Source organism: Pollachius pollachius, assembly GCF_949987615.1.
Source record: "Pollachius pollachius genome assembly, chromosome: 16".
Taxonomy (NCBI): domain Eukaryota; kingdom Metazoa; phylum Chordata; class Actinopteri; order Gadiformes; family Gadidae; genus Pollachius; species Pollachius pollachius.
Genome location: NC_136949.1, coordinates 3692711 through 3705210, shown reverse-complemented (window position 1 = coordinate 3705210; position 12500 = coordinate 3692711). Strand labels below are relative to the sequence as shown.

General features: G+C 51.3%; 1 protein-coding gene across 1 annotated transcript in view; it reads left to right on the top strand.

The window, feature by feature from the left end:
* syne1a (spectrin repeat containing, nuclear envelope 1a) overlaps positions 1-12500 on the top strand; it is a gene marked incomplete at its 5' end in the record, with an annotated part of 172465 nt that overhangs the window by 135075 nt on the left and 24890 nt on the right. The window contains 13 exon segments of the mRNA XM_079754209.1: positions 508-678; positions 1333-1466; positions 2058-2262; positions 3852-4034; positions 4441-4587; positions 4856-5010; positions 5371-5518; positions 5857-5951; positions 6670-6904; positions 7476-7670; positions 9416-9541; positions 11045-11200; positions 11767-11925. Coding sequence (XP_079610335.1) covers positions 508-678; positions 1333-1466; positions 2058-2262; positions 3852-4034; positions 4441-4587; positions 4856-5010; positions 5371-5518; positions 5857-5951; positions 6670-6904; positions 7476-7670; positions 9416-9541; positions 11045-11200; positions 11767-11925 — 2109 coding nt within the window.

Below are 12500 nucleotides of genomic sequence, written 5' to 3'. Positions count from 1 at the left end.
CAGTCTCGAGGGCCGTGTTCTAAAGAGGTGGCAGGAGTTCCCCGCTTTGTGGAGAACTCCCTCCTGCACATGTCATACATTTCAGGGGGTCATCTTTGCAGTGTCGCTGCAAAGATCTCTTGGCGCCTTGCACTCTCACCGTACTCATCCCGCCTCACATCGGATAGATGGTTGTGATTGGTCGGTCTGCTCTCGTAGAGGCAGAAATCTTTTTGCATGGGTGGTGAGCCGGACCTAACCTGCAGAGAGAACCAAACATGAACGTGTGAGATTCGTCTGGTTCCCAGGCGAGCTCACTCTGTCTATCATCCAGAAATGGTCGTTTTTTTTGACTCGACGAATGACAAAAAAACCACTGAATCGGTTCACCGCTCCCCTTCTCCTTCCCATTTTTATTTTTATACATCGATAGTCAACAAACATACAAGGACTAAAGACGTCTGTGTCTTAGAAACGATATAAGAACTAATCAAACAAATTAAATGATTGCATTATTGTCATCATCAGATAAGCCAGATGAAGCTGAGTCTGCGCTCGGTGCTGGAGCAGTGGACGTCGTACCGCCGCGCGGCCGAGGAGATCAGCGGCTACCTGATGGAGGGCCGCTACGCCGTGTCCAGGCTCCGCCTCCTGAACGGCTCGCTGGAGGCCGTGCAGCAGCAGGTGTCCAGCCTGGAGGTGGGTCCCGTGACGCGGTCGTCACGGCAACGCCGCCGCCGCCGTGGGCCGGATGTTACAAACATGCAGTCCTTACATTTGAGACAAAACAAGGCTGATGTGACAAACACACACTCCTTACATTTGACGACACATTTGAGACAACATACGAGTGATGTGACAAACACACACTTGTGTTTGCTCATGGGTCATTTCCGTGTGTCGTTGAGCTGTCGCCTGATAAAATACAAGTTTTAGAACGTACAGTATCGTCTGTCTAGTTTTGAATTAAAGGTTTAATTCAAGTATTTGATTTAATTTGTGTGCTACACACTGGTAGTGGATGAGGTCATTGAGGTGTCATACTCCCCCAACACACACAAACACACACACACACACACACACTCACACACATACTCCCTATGTTAAGCACTTCGAAACCGAGGTCGAAGGTAAGAACTTAGGTACCTAGAGAAGCACTTTATAAAACGCAACCAATCAATTATTTAATTAATCCGAGTTCCACTCCATTAAGCGTGCCCTCAGCCCCCAGATAGAGTAGCTCAAACGCGTACGTCTCTTTGCCCCCCTGACCCCTGGCCCCTGACCCCTGACCCCTGACCCTTGACCCCTGGCCCCTGACCCCTGACCCCTGGCTGTGTGCTCCCTGATCAGAGCCTGCAGGAGGAGATGGACAAACAGGAGAGCAGCCTGGAGAAGTTCGGCTCGGTGACCCACCAGCTGCTGACCGAGTGCCACCCCTCGGTGGCCGACATGCTGAACCGCGCCCTGGGGGACGTCAACATCAGGTGGGCCGGCAGCGCCAGACAGATCGCTCTCGTTCGGTGTCCCCTGGGCCCTCTCCCTCACACACCCTGCGTCTCTCCTTGTTGTCTTCACACAATCTATACTGATGATCGGTTGGGTGAAGAGTGCTTATGATCCGTCTCCTGTATTTTGGTGATTCGTTTTCGTTAGTGCGTCAGTATTATGCACTAGTGAAACAGCTACTCTGAACCGTTTCTGTTCTTCTCACAGCACTCACAATTAGATTGCGTTCTTTGACTCTTTTCGTTACCTCCAATCATGAGTGCACGCCTGAATCTGCAACGATTGGAAGATTGGTGGGTAGACAGACAGGTAGACCACCTGTATGTCTCCCTACCAACCCAGCTACCTGTGCACCCTCTGACCCAAGTCTTCCACAATGCTAGGCAGACATTTTGCTAACGCTAGCGAGCTAGTCTGGTGTTGTGGTGGGAGAGGCTTCGGAGGGAGGCAAGAAGGGAGCGGTGGGGTTTTTAATCAGCGGTTAACATCAAGCTTACTCTGGCAGCTCTCTCCAGAGTACCAAACCCCAGCTTTACCTGTAACCCCTGTCCCCCGGGCGGGCCCCCCAGGTGGAACGGCCTGCTGGAGCAGATCTCGGAGCAGCTGAGGAGCAGCAAGGCGCTGCGGGGCCTGTGGCAGAGCTACCAGGTGCTGGGCGGCCAGTGTGTGACGGCCGTGCAGCGGCAGGAGGACCGCGCCAACCGGCTGCTGAAGAGCGCCACCGACCGGGACATCACGGAGCAGGAGAGCGCCGCCTGGGTCCGCGACTGTGACGTGAGTGGAGGGGAGGGTGGAGGCTCTGCTGCAGGGCGGAGGCTCTGCTGCAGGGGGGGTGGAGGTTGTGTTGAGGGGAGGCTGGAGGTGGTGTTGAGGGTTTCCTTCAACAGCGTGACAGTTGACATTATTCTAGAAATACATCAATAGTCAACAAAAATACTATGGCTAAAAAAGAAATAGAAATGCTAATAGAAATAATGAAATTATTGTAATTATATAAAAATAATCAACAATTAACTATTGATTATGCAACAATTATCTAATCAATTGTTAGATAATTAATAGTTATAACCTAGTAGAAACCTAATCCATTTTAGTCGACTGCGTTTCTATGTTTGGGTTTAGTTTCCAGTCATTTCTATATGACTGTATGCACGTGCACGATGCAGAGGGAGCAGAGAAACAGACCAAACTAGAGGAATGCAGCGTTGCAGTCGTATGGTTTCTACACACGTCCAAACAACCCAAAAGGCCCCTCAGCGTCCCTTAAAGGTCCCCTGAGCGCCTCTCCTCGCTGCAGATGAAACGAACATCCTGTCCGATTGTCCTCCACAATGCAGAGCTCCAGCACTCTGTGACAAAAGGCCTTTTGACGGGGCGGTCTTCCAGGGAGAGACACCGTGGGGGGTGGGTCTTTGCCTGGCTGGGGGCAGACGACCATGCTGGTGGTTGTCAGAGAACACAGAGAGTCCAAGCACTGGGGAAAAGAGCCGGCGTTCGCCCGCTTTGGGCATCACTAAAGCAGTAGATGTCAAAGCCTGAGAGAAAGGAGGAAGAATATAAATGTATGAGTTGTTCTGTCTCCTGCTGTGAGCTCAGACAGTGAATGGAGGACCTAGAGATTTAAACTCTTCTTTGAGACAATGTCCCTCTGGGTTCACTGAGTCTCAACGCCCTTTGTCTACTCATGAAATGCGTGTGTGCAACACTTTGAGGAGACCTGTGTACCGCTGAACCACCGGTCGCCGACACTACATCATTACATTGAAACACGCCATTCCCTTTGCATTGTTTGTGGTTCTGTTTTCAGACGACGTGGAAAAAACATTGTTCCTCTTTCTGCAACACCGAGGGAGCTAAAATAAACTATGCCGTCATCGCCGTCGGTTACACACGTGACACCCTGGAGTTGATGCGTTGTTAGGGTATTTCCGATACTGCCCTAATGCATCGGGTATCGGCCGTTGCACCTATCCGATACCATCACGTGACTAGCTAATTTGCTACACAGGCAGAGAAAATCACAAACACGCGCGGTGTTATGCTGCTTTTCAACGGTCGGAGGTGGAAAGTCGGAATGGGAAACGCGCCATCTACGACCTACGTGTGTTCGAGCTACCAAGTCGGAAAAACGTGAATGGTCACGCTAAACTAGATTAACACAAATGTATAATTATAATTATAATATAATTGATTATAAATGATCTAGCTCTGAGCGAACGTAAGAGAACCGTTCAATAAGAACAAATGCTATTGGTCGGTACAATGCTAGATGCTGTAACTCGGTATCGGCCGATGCTCAAATTGAGCAATCGGAATCGGTATGGGGACGGTACAAATGGCATGGGGCCGTGTTGTGTGTGCAGGCCTGCCTGGGCGGACAGGTCCCCGTGCAGCAGTCTCTGCAGCAGCTGCAGGCCCTGGGGGAGCAGCTGAAGAGCCAGGTCGACGCCTCCTCCGTGGCCGCCCTCCAATCAGATCACCGCGCGCTCGTCCATCGCCTGGCAACGCTGGAGCACGGCCTGCACCGGCACCAGGAGATACTGCAGGTAAGACCAGAACGTGGAACATGTCTTGTTAGGACCGGATTGGTTCTGTTGTGTTTGTCAGGGTTTGTACTGTTGTAGAGTGGGATACTTACATCCGGCCACTAGGGGCAGTAGTGCCATTGCTGCGTACAAGATCCTTCCGCTAGTTTTCCTGAGTCAGTTAATATATGGTTGCTAGGCGGGAGAGACTTTGTTTTATGATGTCTTATGTAAACACGTGTATGTAGGGCCACATAAACTTAAGTGCATGCCATTCATCTTTTATGTCTATATGGTAATTTATGTACTTTGGCACAGCTGTGTGTGTGTGTGTGTGTGTGTGTGTGTGTGTGTGTGTGACAAATGTAAACAACAATATGTACATCCTCGCGTTAACCCCGCGGTGTCTGTGTGTGCCTGCCGCTAGTCGGGGACCCAGGACTACGAGCTCTTCCGGGGGCAGCTGGACACACTGTGCTCCCAGGCTTCAGAGGCCGGGCTGGCCCTGAAGGAGGCGGACCCGGTGGGAACACCGGAACCCACCGTGGTCCAGGAGCACATGGACCGACTCAAGGTAACCGAGGAAACTCGAAGCCTCCGTACACCGTGCAAACACACCAAGTGACCCTGCATCAGGTCAAGAGAGCGTGTAAGATGAACAAAAAGGGGTTACTCATTGTGGGGGCTCTGGGCTATGAAATTATAGTTCATTGTCTTTTTTTTCATATTGTCTATTTGTATTATACTACAATGTACGCTAATGTAAAAAAAACACAACTCAAGCCATACAACCTACCCAGGTGTATGAACCTGTTGACGTTGAGCGTGTGCCGTGGTCCCAGGTTCACCTGCTGCAGCTGAGCAGCCTTTCCCCGGACCTGGAGCGCCTCAACGAGCTGGCCTATCGCCTGCCCCTCAGCGACCGGGACATGAAGAGGCTGCAGGGCCTCAACCGGACCTGGGCCTCCCACTCGGCCCACCTCACCGAGAGGTTCAGGTACGGGACGGCTCTCGCGGGGCACCTCAGCGTAACGTATCACGTGAAAAGGGGGTAAAAAAGGGGTAGATTGGTACTTGCATTTACACTTTGTATAGCCTCACCCCTTACCGAGGGGTTCGTTGGGTTATCGGTGGACGTTTCCACAAAATGTTTTACTACTGTACTACTCTTTTTGGAATGGACCTCATTATTCTTAACACGCTGAAAGTGAAAGTGAAAGTAAATCAGATTATGAATGTGTGTCTGGCATCGGAATATCTTTCCAAATGCCTTTCCAAAGCAAGAATGATACCCCGTTATGATGACGTGCGTCCTGATTCACCCTGCCTCCATCCCCCCCCCCCCCCTCCCCTCCAGTAAGCTGCAGGCGGGTCTCCTGCAACACCAGAGCTTCCTGCAGAAGTGCGAGGCATGGATGGACTTCCTGTCCCAGACGGAGCAGAAGCTGGCCGCCGAGATCTCGGGCAACCTCCTCAGTCTGATGGAGCAGCAGAGAGACCATGAGGTGTGTGTGTGTGTCTGTGTCTGTGTCTGTGTGTGTGTGTGTGTGTGTGTGTGTGTGTGTGTGTGTGTGTGTGTGTGTGTGTGTGTGTGTGTGTGTGTGTGTGCGCGCGTGCGGGTGTGTCTGTGTGTGTTTGCACGTGCACGTGAAACCAGACTTCAGTCGTAGAGGCTTGGAACTGAGCTGTGTGTGAGTGCGTGCGCCTGTCTGTGTGTGCGTCTGTTAGCGAGTGTGTAACCTGTTCCTCAACCAGAGAAGTCGATCCGAGTGTCTTTCTCCTTTCTTACCTAATCGTTGACCGTCTGCTTGACTGCTTGTCCTCCATGTCTGCTTCCCTGCAGCTGTTCCAGGCTGAGATGTTCAGCCGACAGCAGATCCTGTACTCCATCATCAGTGACGGGCAGAGCATGCTGCACCAGGGACAGGTGGACGACAGGTAGGGCTCCACACTCGCCGCCTCACAGCTTAACTTTAGAAAAAGGACGTCTGCCGAGGCCTCTGTGATATACGCCATAAACGCACAACTGTGACCACACCACAATGCATTCATAGTATCAACGCACCGCCAATCCGATGCGTCTTAGCCAGTGTTGCCTGGCAACCCTTGAGGAACTGTATGACTCTGGGGGAGAAGGATTATTCGCTCATCAATAAATGATCGCATTTTATGCTGCAGTGTGTTTAGTTTGTGAAGTCGAAACTAGGTAGTCACGGTAACCGCCTTGGTGTCCGTTTTATAATAGCCATCATTGCGTTTGGCCGAACAGCGCACCCTAGCTGTTCAGAAATCTCAGTAACCCATGGCCTCTCTTGGCTTATTGCTTAAATGAATACCTGTTAATGGAGTGTCTTTTTTTCTTAACATAAATTCAATCAAGCTTAACATTATTCTTTGGCAATAATAAGAATTGAGAAAGAATCAACATTATTTTTAAAAACAGGAAGTCAAAATGGGACCCAAAAAACACATTATAATGTATAAGAACTAGGAGTTCCCAGTAGTAGTACTTCAGAGTATTTAGAGTATTCAGAGGTCAGAGTATGTAGAGTATTTTAGCGTGTACTCTCAGTCTTAGCATTAGTACTCAGAGTATTGCTGACCCTTGTGTCCCCTGTGACCCCGCCCCCCCCCCCCCCCACACACACACACACAGGGAGGACTTCAGCCTGAAGCTGGCGTTGCTCAGCAACCAGTGGCAGTGCGTGGTGCGGCGCTCCCAGCAGCGGCGGGGCATCATCGACAGCCTGGTGGTGCAGTGGCAGAACTACCGGCAAATGGCCGACAAGCTGCGGCGCTGGCTGCAGGAGGTCAGCCGCGACCCCGATGTCCACCAGCAGGGGGAAGCAGTGGCCCTGCAGGAGGCCCGCGCCATGCTGGACCAGATCCAGGTCTGTACTGCCGGGGAGGCCCCCCCCAACACGGGGGGACTGTAGTCGACCCCCCCGCTGTCGTCATAGCGTCACAGTTACGGGGACGTTCGGTCAGAAACGGGCTATCTGAAGTCGGAACTATCTTCGATAAATAAGGCGGAATTATTTTGATCGTTCATAATCGATAATTGCTCATTTAGCTACAATATGGAAGATGGGAAGGAAGATCAGGTCTAAATTTAGAATAAAACATCTCCCTAAAGGGGACACTTCTTTCAAATCCCGCAACAATTCAACCGAATCAAACCGTCAACCCCATGACCCCCTTTAAGTCAACACCTACAATGCACCCTTTCAAGTAACCTCCACCTCCCCATTCGGACCTAAACCCTCACCTCCACCTCCACCTCCACCACCTCCACCTCCACCGCCTCCCTCCCTCCCTCCCCCTCCTCCCCCTCCTCCCTCCTCTTCCTCCACCTCCACCTCCTCCCTCCATCTCCTCCCCTCCCCACCACCTCTCCCCCCCTAGCCCCCTGTAGCTAACCTGTCCCCTCCGTCGCCCCGCGCCCTCTCTGTGCTCCTCCAGCTGCGGGAGCGGGTGCTCCAGCGCCAGCAGGGGGCGTACGTCCTGACGGTGGAGGCGGGCCGCAGCCTGCTGCTCACCGCCGACGGGCGGGTGGAGTCGGCGCTGCAGACGGAGCTCATGGACACGCAGGAGAGGTGGAGGCACGCCCACCAGCGACTGGACCAGCAGCGCAGGGAGCTGCACGGCCTGCTCAAGGTGGGTGGTGTTTGGGTGGTGTTTGGGTGGTGTTGGGTGGTGTTGGGTGGTGTGTTGGGTGTGGGTGGTGCGTGGTGTGGGTGCTGTGTTGGGTGTGGGTGGTGCGTGATGTGGGTGGCGTTTCGGGTGGTGTTGGGTGTGAGCGCAGACATTGTTCTTTAAATGTACGGGAAACGCTGAACCGCTTTAGCTGTAGCCCTTTGTGATGCTAGCTCTACGTCAGCTCAGCCAGGCAGGCAGGCGAGCCAGCTAGAGGCTGGTCTCTGCCGCAGCATGACGGTGGCTGGCCCAGAATCCCAGAGCAGCCGAGCCACGTGACGTTATCCAAGCGAGCAGCGGGTTTCAGAGGAGCAGCGGAAAAAGTTGGAGTTTAAATTTAGCAGTGAGGCCAGAGAGGGTCTCCAAACTGTCGAGGAACGGATACACAGGAGCACCTCTTCTACGTTGGGATGGAGCGATTCTAAATCAGTGAAATGCATGCCCGTGCTTGAAGCACACACAAACATTCACGCACGCACAAAGGCATGGACGCACACACACACACATTTTGGCACCGACAAATGCAAGACAAGAAAGTGACAGCAACATACAAAGTTCATGGGTTGGGATTGACACACAGGCACACAGACACACGCATGTGCACATACACACACACACATGCACATGTGCGTGCACGGATGCCTTCGGCTCCCTGCAGTTAGCTGTAATGATAAATGGAACAAGATACATTTTTCTAGCATGGACGACCGGCTCTCTCTCTCTCCCTCCCTTTCTCTCTTGTCTCCCTCTCTTTTCCTCTTTCCCCACATCTGTCTGGCCTGCTGTTTAAAAACTCATTAACAAAAATGACCTACATATTCTAGATAGGGGACTTTCTTCTCTGTGCTGTTAAATCAGGTATCGGTTTCATGACGATCCTCAGGGCGATCCTGAATCGATTGATCCCGATCTCTCCACATGATCATGACTCCGCTCCGTTATGATTTTTGTCCGCATTTTCACAGATTATTAGGCTCTTAAAATAGCCCTAATCCTCGCCCCTCTGCCTCTGTGACGTTTTGTGACCGGCTCACACAACGTCATTCTCTCTCTCTGTCTGGCCGGCTGGGTTCTGCTGTATTATCGCAGGACCTCCTGCTGTTCCCACCCCCACCCCCCGAGTCTATCTGTGGCCTGGATTCATCCACCCGCAGGGATGATGATCCAGCACTCTTCCAAAGCCACAGCTTGCAATCAGGACCGCTTTATACCCACGCGTCTATGGGACTCAGTGTTTTTCAGTGTGGCTCTTGTTGTGTGGATCGTGTGTGACTCTGACTCCTGACGTGTTGGACTCTGACTCCTGACGTGTGTCGCTCTGACTCCTGACATGTGTGACTCTGACTCCTGACGTGCGTGACTCTGGCCCCTGACGTGTGTGACTCTGACTCCAGACGTGTGTCACTCTGACTCCTGACGTGTGTCACTCTGACTCCTGATGTGCGTGACTCTGACTCCTGACGTGTGTGACTCTGACTCCTGACGTGTGTGACTCTGACCCCTGACGTGTGTGACTCTGACCCCTGACGTGTGTGACTCTGACTCCTGACGTGTGTCACTCTGACCCCTGACGTGCGTGACTCTGATTCCTGACGTGTGTGACTCTGACTCCTGACGTGTGTGACTCTGACCTCTGACGTGCGTGACTCTGATTCCTGACGTGTGTGACTCTGACTCCTGACGTGCGCGCCTCTGTGTCTGTGTAGGACTGGGGCCGCTGTGAGAAGGGCATCGACGCGTCCCTGGAGAAGCTGCGGGCCTTCAAGAAGAAGCTGTCAGCGCCGCTGCCCGACCACCAGGAGGAGCTGCACTCGGAGCAGATCCGCTGCAAGGTGGGAGGAAGCGGGCTGCTTCTGTCCTCAGCTGACTCCTCCATGCTCAGGGCTCAGCTTGGCTCTCCGTCACGCCGGCTCCCCCTACTGACAGGCAGCGGGATAGCTTTATGTTAATACATCAGACCGCTATGGCCTCAATACTCTAAGACGATTTACGGTGTGCACACAAAATAAAATAATTTGAGAAAGTATATAAGTAAAAAGATACGAAAGGGGAAAAGGGCAGCAATCTTGAAATGGTGGGTTTTGAGGGCCTGTTTAAGTCTTGTCTTTTCGATCCTATCTGTGATAAAAAAAAGAGTTGAATTGGACACACACACACACACACACAATCCACACTCTTCTGACCTTTGACCTAGGTAAGGATTAGTGCTGATGAACACAGAAGGCAGGTTGTAGTATTTTTAATCATGTACTTTTTCTACCTTATTATTACATTTTTTATCCTATTTCTACTCTGTTTGTAAACGAAACAAGCACTGTTCCTTTAATATAATGATGGGGTTTTCTGGGCGTCATCAACTCTGTATATTTTGTTTTATGCTAATCCGAACCGGCCGGGCCCCCCCCCCCCCCCCCCAAAGCAGGGGCACCTCTCCTCCGTCACATGACCAGCTCAGGGGGGGTGGGAGGGTCAGGGAGGAGGAGCTAGACTGAACACAGCAGTATCAGCTTGGGAGAGAGACACAGGGAGTGAGAGAGAGAGAGAGAGAGAGAGAGAGAGAGAGCTGTAGGGAGAGGGGGAGGGGCAAAGGCGCCGGCAAGCCAGTATGTTTGAAAGAGAGAGGGGGTCGGGGGTGAGAGAGAGGGAGAAAGAGAGGGGGTGGGGCAAAAAGCCGGCAAGCATGCATGCGTGTGTTTGTATGTGTGAGAGAGAGAGAGAGAGTGAGAGAGAGAGTGAGATTGAGAGAGAGAGCATCTGCCCTCGTGACGTTCTGTGTGAGTTAAGGGTGTGTGTGTGTGTGTGTGTGTGTGTGTGTGCGTGTGTGCGTGTGCGATAGAGTGAAGGCGTGCATGGCTGCTTTTGTGCGCCGGCGGCTTGCGTAACACACAGAGATGCTCCAGAACCTCACATCACTATTAGTAGAAACAGCGATTTAGCCGCATCGTCACGGTGACGGAGGCAGGAGGAGGAGGAGAGGGTAGGGGCTGCTCGTGGCTTGACCTCACATCCTTGTAGCGTCAGGGAATATTCAGAGCTGCTGTGACGTTCAGGACAAAAGTCTCTGCTCTGTTATTACGGTGTCTCCCTATCATGTGAAAAGGTCAGTTGTTTTATTTTATTGTAGCTTGGTTGAAAAGACCGCTTTCCTTATCTAGTGATTAATGTCAACATTGCTTTAATCTCATTGCCACAAAGAAGCTTTAACAATGCTGTGATTTGAAATGTGACGGTGGATATTAGGGGTTGATAGTCTTTGTTGTTGTTGTATCGTTAAGCTCAAGTGTTATTGGCTGTGTGTCTAATGGTGGAACCATTGTTGGCTCTGTGTTTCCAAGGATCTGGAGAGCAGCGTCGAAGGCTGGACCGATGACCTCACTTCCTTGTTCCTGTTGAGGGACTCCTTCGGGGGCGTGGTCAGCGCTGATGACCTCACACTGCTGCAGGAACGCCTCCAGCTGCTGCAGAGCCAGTGGGATGAGATCTGCCACCAGGTAAAGGCACATACAGACACTAACGTGTGCACAGACAAACGCGGTGTGCGTACACACACACATATTACACTCGATTATTTTCTAATCTTATCTTTAACCAAAGAAATCAAATTCACTTCAGTTTCCGTCTGTATCAAGATAGTTATTTCAGCAACTAGCCCCATTATGTCTGTTTTGTATCTGTGTGTGTGTTCATGTGTGTGTGTGTGGTTGTATCTGTGTATATGTTGGGTACGAAGGCTATCTGGGTTACAAAGTACAAGAAGGAGAGATAATGAAGGGAGACTTAACTCCCTTCGATACATAACTGAGGGCAACAGTTATAGTTATGATAAATTACACAAGGTGGCTGTTCACTGTTTAGTGTTAATGTAAGTGTTAAAGTTTGTGGTATTTTGTGTTCATAAACGTATCTTCACCCTTATTCCGTCATGTTGGTAGTCCTCAATAGTGACTCGGTATCTTAAAAAAAGTGTTGAATCACCTTGAAGATCAGACTGTGACTTTAGGCCTTAGACTGTTTATTTACATTCCTAACGTCCGTCCGTCCGTCTGTCCGTCCCCAGCTCTCCCTGCGCCGGCAGCAGGTGAGCGAGAAGCTCAACGAGTGGGCGGTGTTCAACGAGAAGAACAAGGAGCTCTGTGATTGGCTGACCACGATGGAGAGTAAGGTCTCCCAGAACGGGGACATCAGCATCGAGGAGATGATCGAGAAGTTACGCAAGGTAGCGCACGCACACACACACACACACACACGCACACACACAGCCACACACACACACACACACGCAAGCATCAGGGTACACACACACAGGCACATGCACACAAGCACACGAGTACACATAGTAGTACACACACTCAGGCACACACACACAAGCACACACACACACACACACACACGTAAGAGAACACACACACACAAGCACAGACACAAATAAGCAGCCACTTTTTTTTGGCAAACCTTTAACACACACACACACATACACACACTTTCCTTTGTACACACTAACCTAAACGTATTCAAGTTGGAGATAAACCACACATTAGGAATGCATAATTCATAAAGTTACCATGTGACACACATACACACACACAGAGACAGAAAGGTCACACGATAAATTAATTAAAAGCGTTAGAAGGAAATCCTTCGAACACACACACAACCACGAACCAATCATCAAACCACCACAAACCACAAACACCCAGAGACCGATAGCAGACACAGAGGGCTTCACAAGGCCCTGGAGACTGGAACAAACACCAGACCCAGCCACGCACAGGTAACACCTCCTCCTCCCCC